Source organism: Carassius carassius, chromosome 24 (assembly GCF_963082965.1).
Source record: "Carassius carassius chromosome 24, fCarCar2.1, whole genome shotgun sequence".
Lineage (NCBI taxonomy): Eukaryota > Metazoa > Chordata > Actinopteri > Cypriniformes > Cyprinidae > Carassius > Carassius carassius.
In genome coordinates, this window is record NC_081778.1 from 27,739,572 (window position 1) to 27,753,633 (window position 14,062).

The 14,062-nt window shown below is 36.1% G+C and overlaps 1 protein-coding gene across 3 annotated transcripts in view; it reads right to left on the reverse strand.

The window, feature by feature from the left end:
- LOC132103358 (zinc finger protein ZFPM2-like) overlaps window positions 1-14,062 on the reverse strand; it is a 149,042-nt gene that overhangs the window by 88,497 nt on the left and 46,483 nt on the right. Inside the window, exons 2-3 of one of the 3 annotated variants that reach the window (XM_059508403.1) lie at window positions 13,529-13,687; window positions 3,935-4,036 (exon numbers count right to left, since the gene is read on the reverse strand). In XM_059508403.1, coding sequence (XP_059364386.1) covers window positions 3,935-4,036; window positions 13,529-13,687 — 261 coding nt within the window. Of the gene's footprint in view, window positions 1-3,934; window positions 4,037-4,149; window positions 4,235-13,528; window positions 13,688-14,062 lie in introns of those variants that run through there. The other 2 variants (XM_059508404.1, XM_059508405.1) reach the window with 2 other exon arrangements.

Consider the following 14,062-nt stretch of genomic DNA (forward strand, 5'->3'; position numbering starts at 1 on the left):
AAAGGGATAGTTCAGGCAAAAATGAAAATTCTGTCAGTATCTACGCACCCTCATGTCGCTTGAATGAAATTTGAGAGCTGGAGGCAAATAACGTCTTAAATGTCAGTCTGATCCTCATACAAAGCTATCGTATGACTTCAGAAGACCAGGAATATAGCACACGATTCATATGGAATACTTTCATGGTTCTTTTATGGTGATTATTGTTCTTTTTTTTAACTATTTTATACTGTCAGGATTCAGATTAACAGTATAAGTCACCATCTACTTTTATAACTTGGATATTCTGAAAAGAACTTCATTTTGTGTTTTCACTGAAGATGGGTAACACCATGAACACAGACGTTTCTTTCTTTGATGTTGTGTATTAATTAATTTAATTTAAAAACATTTTCAGAACGATAATAGGGATGCGCCAGAATTACAATTCTGTATAATTAGAATTTGAAAAACTATTAATTTAAATATTAAAGAACATTTATTTAAAAAACAGTGATAGTAAATAGTGAGGATGGATCCATGCTTTCATGTTCTTTACGCCAAATTCTGACCCTACCATCTGAATGTCGCAGCAGAAATCGACCAGACAACAGTTTTCCAATCTTCTATAGTTCAATTTTGGTGAGCCCATCGAGGTGCTGTCATGTGATTGGTTGATTAGCAATTTGTGTTACCAAGCAATTGAACAGCTGTACCTAATAAAGTAGCCAGAGAGCGTGTATATATACTCTACAGAGAATAAGTAGTTATTTTAATTTATTTATACAAATTATTTATAAAATGTTATAGTATTTAACTGTTATTAAATAATCAATGTTTTTAAAGAAAAACTTTCATAAGTGAGAGTTACATGGTGACAAAAGTAAAAATAAATAAATGTAGAATTAAAAAAAAAAAAAAAAAATTAGCTGAAATATGCTAGGAATGGCATTAAATAATAATAAAAAATGTCTGATAGTAGTTGGATAACTGTAAATGTACAGTATCGTGCATCACTAAACAAACAGAAACTATAACACCAACTTATCGACTGATTTCAGACTAGTTAGCAGAGTTTGCTAAGGCAACCGTGCATACACTTAGCATTTAATAACAAACCTCTGACACAAAATATTGAACTTCAACATGTCACATGCCCTGCTCCATTTATGCTCCAAACCTGAAACCAGAAATCATGCAGCTTTTTGTATGTTTCTTTTTCTAAAAGATAAGATTTACAATTTTCAACCAAGCAGGTGACAAAACAGGTGAAAAGAACCCCTTAGACTTACACTCAAACCATATCTGGAGACCTCAAGCACCACTCACATTTCCATTAGAAAATTTTAAATTCTAGTGTCGTAATCGAACATGTTTTTTTTGTGTGTGATACTTTCACAGATGAGTGACACGACCAACAAAAATCATTAATTCTAAACAAACACGGAGGGAATTCTCTCTCTCTCTCTCAGCATTACAGGATAGATAATCAGAGAGACATTGGGCTGATTAGCCCCATGTGTTTTTAAACAGGAGTTTAAAGCTCTGCATTTTTATCTGGAAAGTCTTAACTGGTCTATGATGCCTCTTTTTGTATGTGCTTGCCCTGATCGTTTAGTTTCTGACCCCCTGGCTGATCACAGGGACCGTTTATTACTGTTATCCCTACCGCTCTTATCTTACGCTGCCAATTCTCATTTCCTTTCCAGATTGAAATGCAAATGTGAAGTTTAATGATAAATGCATTATCTGATAGGTGCTTATAACTCTGATTTGCTGTCCATATAAAATACATACCCCAGGGGGCTCGCCGGTGCTAACTTGCCAAAATCCACTTTCTTATAATTGTACGTACCTGCAATAAATTCTGGAGGTCATATGCATTAAAAGGGGAATCATATTTTGTGTATTCTGCGATGTGATGCTAGGGTTGAACAGTAATTGCTGCCGTTGCTATCTTGTTGGATGTATTATCCATCACTTTGATGAAGTGACTTTAAAGAAGTGCAAAAAGACAGATAAAACTGTTTTTTTTTCTGAGAGACGGCGAGGGAAAATCTACATGGTAAGGCGAGATTCTTGGAAAATAAAAGATATCTGTTTTTATGTCTGTTGTGTGCTTTCTGCTGAAGCCTGAAGGGATGGATAACTATCCATAACTAGAAAATTCTGTCATCATTTTCTCCCCCTCACGTCACTCCAAATCTGTATGACTTAGTTTCTTTTGTAGAAGATAAAAGGAAACATCTGCGGAATATTCATGCTGCTTTTTTCCATATAATGAAAGAATATAGTGCATATACTAGTATATATGACTTAAGTGATATATTTCAAGAAAACTACTGGATGTGTGTGCGTGTGCGTGTGTGTGTGTGTGTGTGTGTGTGTGTGTGTGTGTGTGTGTGTATGTATATATATATATATATATATATATATATATATATATATAAAGCTCAGACATTCAGTCTAAGATTTTCTGTGAGAGAAACACAGGTCTTTCATTCAGTTTAAAGATTACATAATAATCTCCTCATTTCATAAAATATATCATGCATTGTGCACTAACAACCATGGAAGTAGATAGCATGCTAAAAAGCAAGCACAAAAAGGTTAGTAAATGGTACTGTGCACCATGTTGCCTTCTTTCCTTAGTAACACAGTCACTGCTTTGTATGCTAATACAATGAGACTGTGATCAAAAGCAGATCCCCACATCACAATTCAACAAAAGTTAGAAAAATACGCTCTCCGTAATTCAAGAGCTCTTTAAGTCTTCAGAAGCAGTCGAGAGTTTTACCTCTGTCGGGTGGCCTTGTCAAGGATATCTTTAGATGTCCTGCTATTGAGCGTCTGAAATCCCCTGATCCCAGATGGATTCATTTAAAACGTGTCATAATGAGCCGATTACAAGTGATTACTGGCCGCTAGCTAATGGGCTAAATGGTAAAAAGGAGGGCCAGGAATGGTTATGTGCTGGATTGGACCTTCAGGACTGAGTATGATATCAGAGGGGCACTGCACACTGGTTTTCCTCTCTGATATTTCTGTTCTCCAGCATACTGTATAAAATCAGAAAGCTTTTGGGGTGTAGAAAGACTCTAGGAGATGGTCACCAATCCACGATGACGCGCACAAGCCCATCATTCAAAAACGAAAGCTACAAGTGTTCTTTATTTCTCATACTTCCGACTTTTCACAGAAATACTTAAATGTTTAATAAATAACTTGTCTTTTTAGAACCTACACTCTTTAAAATGAAGGTTCACAAAAGGTTTATGTTATAAAAATGTTCTGCACATGAAAAAAAAGGTCCTTTTAAGAACTGTTCACTCAAAGTTTTTGTGGAGAACCCAACATTGTTCCTCTATGGAAAACACCTCGTTTGGAACGTTTATTTTTAAGTGTACTTTTGATTTAAATTGATTCACAATTGTGACATGACATCAAAGTGTTTGTTCTTTTTAACATAGTCAATAGATTTTTGGTTAGTCTAGTAAACTAGTAAATAAAAAAGAATCTAGCTAAGAAATTACAAATATAAACTGTGAAAAATACTGAAAATACAAAAATGAAAAGTAATTAAAAAAAAACTGTAATACTATAGTACTTTAAGAATATTAAAATATCAGTGGTTAAAACTTAATTTTGTCAATGTTTGGGAGTACACTAATAGATGACCTCAAAGTCAACCGATCTGGACAAAAAGCCCATGTCTTTTGGTTTAAAAGTTGCTGTTGACAATGTCACAAAATTAGTCTTTCTTGTCCCTCATTGTCAATCTGAAAAAGGTTTCCATACAAAAGGAAATAATAAGTGAGACAATATATTGTCTGTACAGTTAATGAATGTTAAGTGAGAATTGGACATATAAAGTCACAATTATGAGACATATAGTCAAAATTCATGGTTATGTAACAAACACGTGCAATTTAACGCAATCAGATGATGCACTTACTTGGACCGTCCCATTCCTCTTGCTCCAGAGGGGGGTGTCTGGGCTTCTCACTGTCTGTTTCCATCTCTGTCTCTCCTATTTCTCTGTTGCCGTTTTCCTCCCCTAAAAAAAACAATAAAGAAATCACATATTTGTGATTGTACATTTAATAGAATTTTGTCTAAATTTTGTCTGAACTTCATATGTCACTTGATACTTCAGACTCTCTCAGCGACCCTCTAACACGGCGGAACGGCCTTCACCATGGTCCTCAAACACACACTGGTCCATCCGGATGGGTTAATCTAAAGATCAAATTCTCTCGTCACGGTGTGTTTAAGCCAGTTAAGACGTGGTTCACATCAAAGGCAGGCAGTAAACATGGCCAAAAGGATCGCAGCTTCTTGCTTGCCTCTGCACACCCAGGCGAGAGGAGAGGGCCACGCTGCCCTACTTACTGCACATGAGGTCATTCTGACCTATTTTCCTGCAATGGAAGCTGTCCTCCTCACTCTCCCACTAAAATGTGCTTCACTATTTGTATTGTCAGGTCTTGAGAAGCTCCTTAGCATACTCATTGAGCATTACCATAAGGATAACAAAGGGCAATATCAACAGTTCCTTTCCAGTGTAGCGAGTTTAGGAAGGCAGCGAGATAACATTAAAGGCTCTACCTTGATCTCCGGCGAACATGTTAAGCCCTGTAACGAAACGTCTTGGAACTGTTTAATTACTGCTCAGGAAATGAAGCTACAACATGATTTGTTAATTAAGCAGTGATTAAAGATTTTCTGCCTTCTATATAACACCCTTTGCAATGCACACAATCGCCCAGGCAACCTCGCAGGGAACAAGTGTCACAGCTACTTGTTGAAGTTTCTTTCAGGAACATAGAGGGAATCCACCGGGAAAACATTGTGCCAAGCAGGTACTGTACAGTGCAAAAGAAATGACCTGCATAAAATGAAGAACACTGACATGCAACAGAATATACTTGTGATGTTTTTTAAAATCCCAAGTCAGAAGTCGCATACACTTTATTTCTTCAACATCTTGCCTATATTTTTGCATTCCTTTGAGTTTCTTTGTCACTCTTGCATGCATTTTGTATCCATCTCTCAGCAGGCATAAATAACAGGGTCAGAAATGAACCAGGGTTCAGGGCAAAAATGCCCCAGATATTCACCTCCAACATTCCAATTCTAAATTGATTCATTTTAGCAGACACTTTCATCCAAAGTGACTTACAAATCAGAATAATATAAGCGGAGGCAAATTATTAAAAAGAAGAAAAAAAAAATACAAGCAGTGCAACCATAATAAATGTTAGAGCAGAACAAGCTAGATAGTTAGCTAGAAAGTGATTTTGAAAAAGTATAAAGATTTGTCTTTAATTGTTGAACATTACAGCATGAAACAGTGTGACAAGATCGTTGTAATGTAAAATTAAATTAAATTGTTTTGTTTATTTTTTTTTGTTTTTATGCTCACAAAGGCTGGATTTATTGGACCAAAAATAAATGACAAGATTTTTGTATTTAAATTACAATATTATATTAAAATATAATTTACTGTGTATTTGACATTAATTTTTAATTTAAAAGTAATAGTTAACTTAGAAGGGAACCGGTGAAGTAACGGTTAATTTAGAAGAGAAAAAGAGAAATAATTAATTAATTGATTCAATTGATGTATAGTTTTTGACATAAAGGGACATTACACTGTAGTTTATATATATATATATATATATGCTAGAAAAATATATATGCACTCATAATGATTTTTTTTTTCACAAAATCAATTTCATACTTCATCGGTCAGACAGTTTCATATTCGCAATCCTTTAAAAAACAAAGTCCAATCTTACCTTTACATTTATCCATTTAGCAGATACTTTTATCCAACACATCTTACAAATCTGCAGTATCACAAGCAATTTATCATAAGAACCAACAATATTCGTAGTACACTATGCTAAGTTTAAAGTATAAAATATCAAATTAAATCCAATATTTATGTGCTATTTGTTTTCTATTGTAATTAGAACAGTGAGTCATTACCTTAGCAACATGCTAATGCCTATAATAGAATTGGAATTAACTATGTACTTGCCAAAGCCTTTTGTATGATTGTGAGTGAGTGACCATCGAATGAATTGCTGCTTGTGAAAAGCATTTCAAATCAGTCAGTTGTGAAAATTAGGGTGCTGCCTAGGAAAGTAGCTGTCTTTGTAGTATGCTTTGTACAGTGGACATTGTGGCAGGTCACTAGTGTTTGAAGCAGAGTTTAAATCCCTGTCTAATGAGGTGGGTCAGACATAAGGTTTACAGCCCTTCTGCTCACTGGTCTAAAAAAGAAAAAGAGAATGGCAAGATTGATCTGGAGTGCCAAGATGTTGTTTGCATGTGTGCATTCAACCATGCATGCATATGTCAGACATTGAGAAATCAGCCAATCAAAAAAAAACAGCTCCTCTGTTCTGTGTAATGGCAGTGACATGCATGCGGGTCAATAAGCTTATAGGCGATTTCCACAAACAGCTCCTGCAGCAAGGTAGACACAAAGTCATATTGGCTTTTCTCTTCCTCTCAGCATTGTTCTACCAAGGAAGCCCTTGAAAATGTCAATCTGGTGAGGGTGATTTTAAGGAGATCTGAGCTTTCTAATCCCGACAAACGGAGAGAGAGTGACAGAAAGATCAAACAGACGAATATTTAGTCTAGATTGTGAATGACCCCTTACACACAGAAGGCCACAGAAAGATTCACATATAACACAGTATTTGTGCAGGAAATGCAAAAAAAAAGAAAGCATTCAGCATTCTTAAAAAAAAAAACACTAATTCTATATGCTAATGGTAAAACAATGTGGCTAAAAAATAGACTACATATAATAAATGTTTTATTGCCCTAATTGAAAATATATTTTTCACTTGTCATATGCATATAATATTTTGCACTACATATATAGTACCATGCTGGAATATAAAAATAGATATAGAAATAGAAATCTATAGATATAGAAATCATAAAAATTTAAAATTGTGCATTTTTCTATTTTATTTTGTTTTAACTCCCTCTTTTTATAATCCAATCAATTCCCAAAGGATCTACTCAATTTGTTTTGTCATTGAACAACAGGTTTTATTCCCAGAAAACATCAGATTATGAAGTAAAATGAGTTCTGGAGAGCTTTTTATGCTCACTTTAGTACCATGGTCCTGTATCTGATGCTATTATTGTACCATGTACTTTTGTGAGGGTTTTGGGTATCCGCTTATCAAGAGCATCAAAATTATTTTCCAATAAACCTGGAAGTGTCTGTTGTTAGTAATTTACCCATGTGTGTTCCCTCTGTGTACACTGTACATTTTATAAAGCAAAATACTTCTTTAGTTTGAGCAAAAACAGAAAAACTGGCTCTAGCTATTAAATAATTGTAAAACAAAATTACCTCGTTGTTTTCTAATAATGGGAACTTTTGAATTATGTATCCTGTGCGTTTTGAAGATTAAGTGCTAATTTTGTTATGCTTGATGATGGGTGGCCACTTAGGGAGCCAATATTTCCCCTCCATTTAAAGCAGTGGTAATTGAGGAATTTATAAAGTGAACTGCTGTTAAATAAACAGATTTTCCTGTAAAACTAGAGACAGCTGTACAACAAATACTCAAACAAAGTCCGCAGTTTTGCTTTTCCGCTCAATAATCTGCAGTGGCATGCAGCTTTCAGAAACTTTATATATATAAAATATATTATTATATAACAAAATATATATATGCAAATGCCTCTAGGATGGACGAGAAAAAAGGGAAATACTTTAACCCAGCGAAATCCCACCCATCACCCCGGTGGAGTGTGTGATTAGTGGAAGACCTCAGCACTATCTCTTTAAAGGCCCATAAATTCCCCATCATTACAGGAACTGGCTGTGCTCTCTTCTGGCTGCTGCTGGCCTGCGTTATCTCTCCATGCGATGCCGTCTGGAGTATGTAGATCTGGCCTGCCTAGATTGTCATACTTAACAAACATTAATGAATGATTTCCTGCACAGAGTCAAACGAGGCTAAAGGGATGTGTCTTTCATCTTATCGCTGCGCAAATGAGCATTTTCCCATATTCGTCTGACTTTACCATCAGCGATGGGAGAAATGCATTGAATAGATCTTTCTGCAGCCGAAGATCCTGACTACTGGCTCGCCTCACAAGACTGCTCGGATTCAAAGGATTTGTTCATAAGTGGCACCTTGCTACAGGCTAAAATGACTCATAATTATTCAAGTCTTTCTCTGCTGTGATTCAATCAGACCAAAATGGAATCTCAATGCTGTCATTAAGATCAATTAATTCATATTGAACATATTTATGCCGCAGCATTCTTGAGATCGTGCTCTGTATTGTCATTAGAAAAGGCCAACATTCGCAATCGGTTTGAAGACTTCAACAATTCAATTTACACTGTAAAAAAAAAAGAAAACAACAACAACAAAAAAACAGACCACTCTGTGTGACTCCAATTCAACTGACTCCCAAAGAAACATTTACGAGAACAGAAAAACTTGGAAACAAGGTCAAATTTAACCATTTCTGTAAAAGTAAAAAAATATATGTAACACCGGCATTCTCACAATTATAGTAGCGAGTGTGACAGCGGCTTGTAAATTTCAGTTTGAAACTTGTTCACAAGCACAGCGCCCATAAATGTGAAATTGACCGTGAAAAGGAAGTTGTTTGGAGGGGGGCTGCTTCAATTGTCAAGGAGACAACAAGGTTGTCTCTCTGGACTATCAGGGGTGCCTTTTTTCTCTTTATGGTTTTTCGAAACCATTTCATATGAAGCCATTGACGGAAGCGTCTCAATCATTTCATGGTACATGAGTGTGCAATGATGCCACTGAAGCCAAGACCCTCTCTAAACAGTTTAGGGTCGCCACAGAGAGGAACACCTCTGCTGTTTCAGGGTATTTGATTCCACAGAAGCTGCTGGGAACTGGAATGAGTGATGTGCAAAGAGTCAATGCTTCAAAAAGATTTACTGATAATAATGCATGATGGTTCTTGTGAACACTAACTGTTATAAACCACACAGTTATTTTTGTGTTTGGTTTTTCACAATGATTTCATTAGAGCGTATCAGTGTAGAGATATTGGTGTTGGACATTGAACGTCCAAGCTATAGTGTGTTGAACAGTCAAAGATACTGTGAGTACATATGTTCAATTACAGTAAGATTAAAAATACAGAAATCAAATTATTTTCATTAAATAACAGTTCTTGATTATAGAAAAAAACATTGTAGAAACATACAGTGTAATCTGATTACTGAACAAATGACTCTTATGAGCCACTTCCTTATAGAGAATCAAATAGTCTATTTAAGAATAAGAACCAGTTCTTTTCCAGTTAGATTAAATAAAATAAAGATATTAACATAGTTTCATGATGTAACGGTTCTCGAAATTTGTAGATTTGCAGAAGGAAAATCGTAGAAACATACATTACAGATCAACAAGTGTAATCCAATTACTGAACAAATTACTCTCATTAACCAATTATTTTAAGTGAATCAAGTACTTGTGTAATCAAGTAGTTCTTATCGGGTTCAATTAAAAGAAAAAAACTAAAATCCAAATATTTTCATTACATGGTCGTTCTTGTCGTAAAAAACTTATAGCATGACCAGTATTATCCAATGTTAACCCTAACCCTTCCAAGTGAATGGTTCTTATAAACAGTAAATTTAATTTTTTTTTTTACAAATCACACAAACTAGCAACAGACTGGTGAGGGAAGTAAATGAGAAATTAATTTCTGCTTTTATTTTATTTTTTTATTTCTCAAAAATAATCATGGTATGGGAATCGTAAGGCATTTGCCAATTCTGATTTCTCTCAATGATTTTGGTTAATTCCATTTCAAAACATGAGCTGCAAGGTGCAACAGATTCAGACTAAAGCAAGTGAGTGAGACTTTGCTGGCATCCATCAGTCTGACCTCTGTGAATTTAAGCTTCTTTGCAACTTCACCGTCGTCCGATCAAAGTTAATAAGGGCTTGGTGAGTTAATGAAGACGTGTGATTCCTCTTTTTGTTCCGACAGTTTTTTTAATACCTATTATAGGATGAAACTTTTAATGGAGGTTTTAGGTTCTCTTGACAAGCTAGCTGTCGGCAAATCCCAACAAAGATACACGACCACTGAACTATGAGCCAGCCATGAGGCAACTGCCTGCCAATGAGGAACTTCACACAAGAGACCTTATTCTCCAGAACAGATAAAGGCCCAGGGATGAGTGAATGCTTTTTAAAGCTCCGACGTTTGACTCAGCTCTGGCTAATTACAGCCCACCATCTCATTTGAGAGGGTTTACTTAATCAAGAGAACCCTCTCTGCAATCCTATAGCTGAGGAATAACACACATAAACCATTTAATGCCACCAGGATTGCATTTGACTTCAATTCATAGCACCTTTGCATAAGTGGAGTGAATTTAAGTCACTCAGACGCTGGGCTAAATGCGCTTTAAAGAGATCTAATTGAGCAGAGGATCAGGGGTATTGAATACACCTGATGAGCTTGTACTGTGCATTAACAGGAAGGAAATGGGAATTGTCCGAAGAATTTGAGGACATGCAAGACTTAGAGCTGAATTGCGGCCGATAGGGAGCTTGAGAAATCTGATGCAAACCCCTTGCATATGACGACGGAAAAATTACTAAAGCATCTCTTTGGAAGTAAAGGAGTTGAAAATTTGGTCCACTGGTGGTCTTAGTTTTAGCAAAGCCATCAAAAAATTCAAAGGAGTCTTAAGAGAGGAGATTTGCTAAAACTTGGTGGTGCTTGAGACAAAAGAGGCCATCGAGTACAACATACAAGTACTCAAAAACTGCCTTGATCCAAGCTTTACAAAATAGTGTTGTGTCGTTGCTATGGTAGTTCCATAATTCCCATAGGATTGATGGTATTTCCAAAAGAAAAGAATACCATATCCAATACACATTAAAAATACAAAAATTTACTATATGCAGAAATAAAAATATAACTATTAAAGATTATAATAGTTAATATACAGTAAATAAATAAATAAAATGAAACAAAACTGTTAAAAGAAATATTACATGGTAATAAAATAATGGTAAAAAAGTTGTAATTTGTAAGTTTTGTAATTTAAAGGCTTATTTGAATACTTATATTGAATCTTTATATTCACCAAAGCAGTTTTTTCGTCTACTTTACATGATGTCTGCATTTTTACTAATTAATTTCTAAAGAGAAAAACGACCTTGGGATCTTTTAGTAATAGTAATTGAATGTAGCATCTCAATACTGTGTTTTATGCCTTGAGAATCTGAATTAAAGCACCACAAACAAAACGAAGTAAAACTGTATTCATCAGCAGGCCTTCGCTAAGCACATTCAATCAAGCAGCGGGAAACAAAAGCACATACAGTATGAAGATTTTCATTTGACCCAGAAACCAAATATTACCAAACTGCCTTTAGTTCTAAGGTTCAGGCATGTCACGCCTGCTACACCTTTACGGGTAGAACAAAAGAAAAATCATTAAAACGGAGCCCACTTTGTGCAAGACATAAAACGATTCTACTCCTCAAAGACAAACCTTGTATAAACGTGAGTTTTAAAAGTAACATGATTTAAAAACGTTTCTGTTTGAGGCACAGGGACATTCAAAGCACAAGCTCAGTCAGATTCCTGTCAATGACCATTAAAAGAAGAACTGGGAATCCTGAGAAGGTTCTTCAGGGGTGGATGACATTGCATGTGTTCTGGGGGTCCAGAGATTCTCATAACTATGAACTAAAACATAGAAATTAGTCAGGTGTGACCAGATGCAAATGCTTAACCGACACATTTTAAATGTGTTGTACTTTAACCAGTGCATTAACATTCTGCTAAATATCTCATTATTTGTATGTATAAATTCATACACGCTTGGAACAACATAAAGGTGAGTAAACAATAGGGCTGTCACTTTTAGTTCGAAAATCGATTGCACAATCGATCGTGCCAACCAAAAAAAGTTTCGAAAATGAAAATAGGGAATCGATTTTAACCAAATATGTCTACTATTAATTTTAAAAGAATTAAACAATTAAAAAAATATAGATGTAACAAAACTCACAAACAAGCAGGAAAAGAAATTAAAGAATTCCGAAAGTGCAGTATGCGTTGCGAAAGCTAAATAGAAAATACCAGACCCAGTGACGTCGAAAGCGAGCTCTTATGCTGCGTTCACACCAAACGTGAATAGAGCGTCTGGCACCAATGACTTCAATGTTAAGTCAATGTAAAGACGCGTTTATGCGCGTCTGGAGGTCTCGCGGCGCGGTAGATGTGAAGCGCCTCATTCACGCATCTAGTTACAGGAGATTCAGAGTTTTGAAAAGGACTGTTGCAAGCTGACAGCGACCGGCTTTTGTGGTGGAAAATTGGCAGTAATACCCCCACCTTGTGCAGCTGTACCTGAGTGTCCCGGGACATCAGTGCGGTCGGAGCGCGTCTTCTCAACAGCTGGACATATAGTGAATAAAAAACGCTCTGCTCTGAACCCAGAAAATGTTGATCGACTTGTTTTCCTGTCCAATTAATTTGTAATGGCCCTGGTTTTTTTGCGCATTTCATTATGCCTGCCTAGTGCCGCCTAGACTAAGTGTCGGTTACGTTCAATAAAAATACACACATGGCCTGTTCTCAAGTCCATTTAAAGTTTCATTTTTTTAACAGTTGTTTGAAATGGATTGAATCATTATTTAAAATAATCTTGGAGATTTTTGAATTGCCTAAATCATAAATGCAGCCGGGTTGAAGCCTGCACTGATGTTTTTCGTTTTTGTTATGGCAGCCGTCCCCTCTGCACATATATTTTTTCCGAGAATGTTCCACTCCTGTTGCTGTTTGTTATTCTGCACGAAACTTCTTGCCAATAAATAAGAAATATTGCTGACTTGTGCGTTTCTAGCCCTCCCTTTAATTCGTCCGTTATTTGACGTTGAAAAAGGAAACGTCTTTTTTTTTAGATATGGAAAATCGATTTTACAATCGATTCAATGAACACTTATGTCTTAAAAATCAAAAAAGAATTTTTCACAAAAGTGACAGCCCTAGTAAACAATTACAGAATGTTTATTTTTGGGTGAACTATACCTTTAAGTGACAAAAGCTCAAGTATGTTTTACTGGCCATGGTAAATCCTCTCTGGAATATGACTAAAGGTTAGCCAGCGCACCGGTTGCCATTTCCTACATCAAACTCCAGTTTTCAGGCACATAGTGAGAATCAGATACCAAAGGGAGCCTATGCAAACCTGGATGCAGAGGTTGCTGGAGTTTTTCCCACAATTCTACGAGCCCATCCAAAACAGTGTGTATACATGCTTTGATTTAAAAATGCCATCAAACCAGTGATCAGAGACTCCTCAGAGTCGGACTTCAGCTGGGAATCAATTAGCAAAACTGAATTTCTACTAATGCAAAGCAACAATTTGCTTCACTAGGATAAGCACTGCAATGAATATCTAAACACTTCTTTGGTTTGTAGATCTTCTACATGAGAGTTCATGCTATACATGGACGTAGAAGCGTCAGGAATATCTGACCTTTGCTGCAGAAGTACTCCATGTCCTCACAGGTGAGGCTGTCTGGTTCAAAGTCAGCAGGAAAGTTTTCCTCCACTGAAAACTCCTCTTTAGCAGTAAAATCATTTGCATCAGATATACACTCCTCCTCTTCCTCCTCCAGACCTCCATCTAGTGGACCTACACACAGAACACAGCACAGTCAAATACATAATGTAGTTTGTCGTAAGTGAGACGCTGCCAAGCAGGAACACACTTACACGTGTACAGCACATGTGTCAGGAACATGTGAAAGACACTCCAAAATGATGCTACCTTCTGAGACACACTGGATTTCTGAGTAAAAACTGTTTCTACAGTACATCCATTTTTAGTCAACCTTATTTTGCCCACATTTTGATACAGAATAGCATGTATCGTTTGTGGAAAAGGCAATCCCATAATGCACTGCAGTGAAAAACTTGCACTTGGCAATAGACTAACATAAAAAGCCATTGAAATCAATTGTGAGTCACTGCTCTTTCCACAAGAAGCACTATTTCTCAGACATAGTTC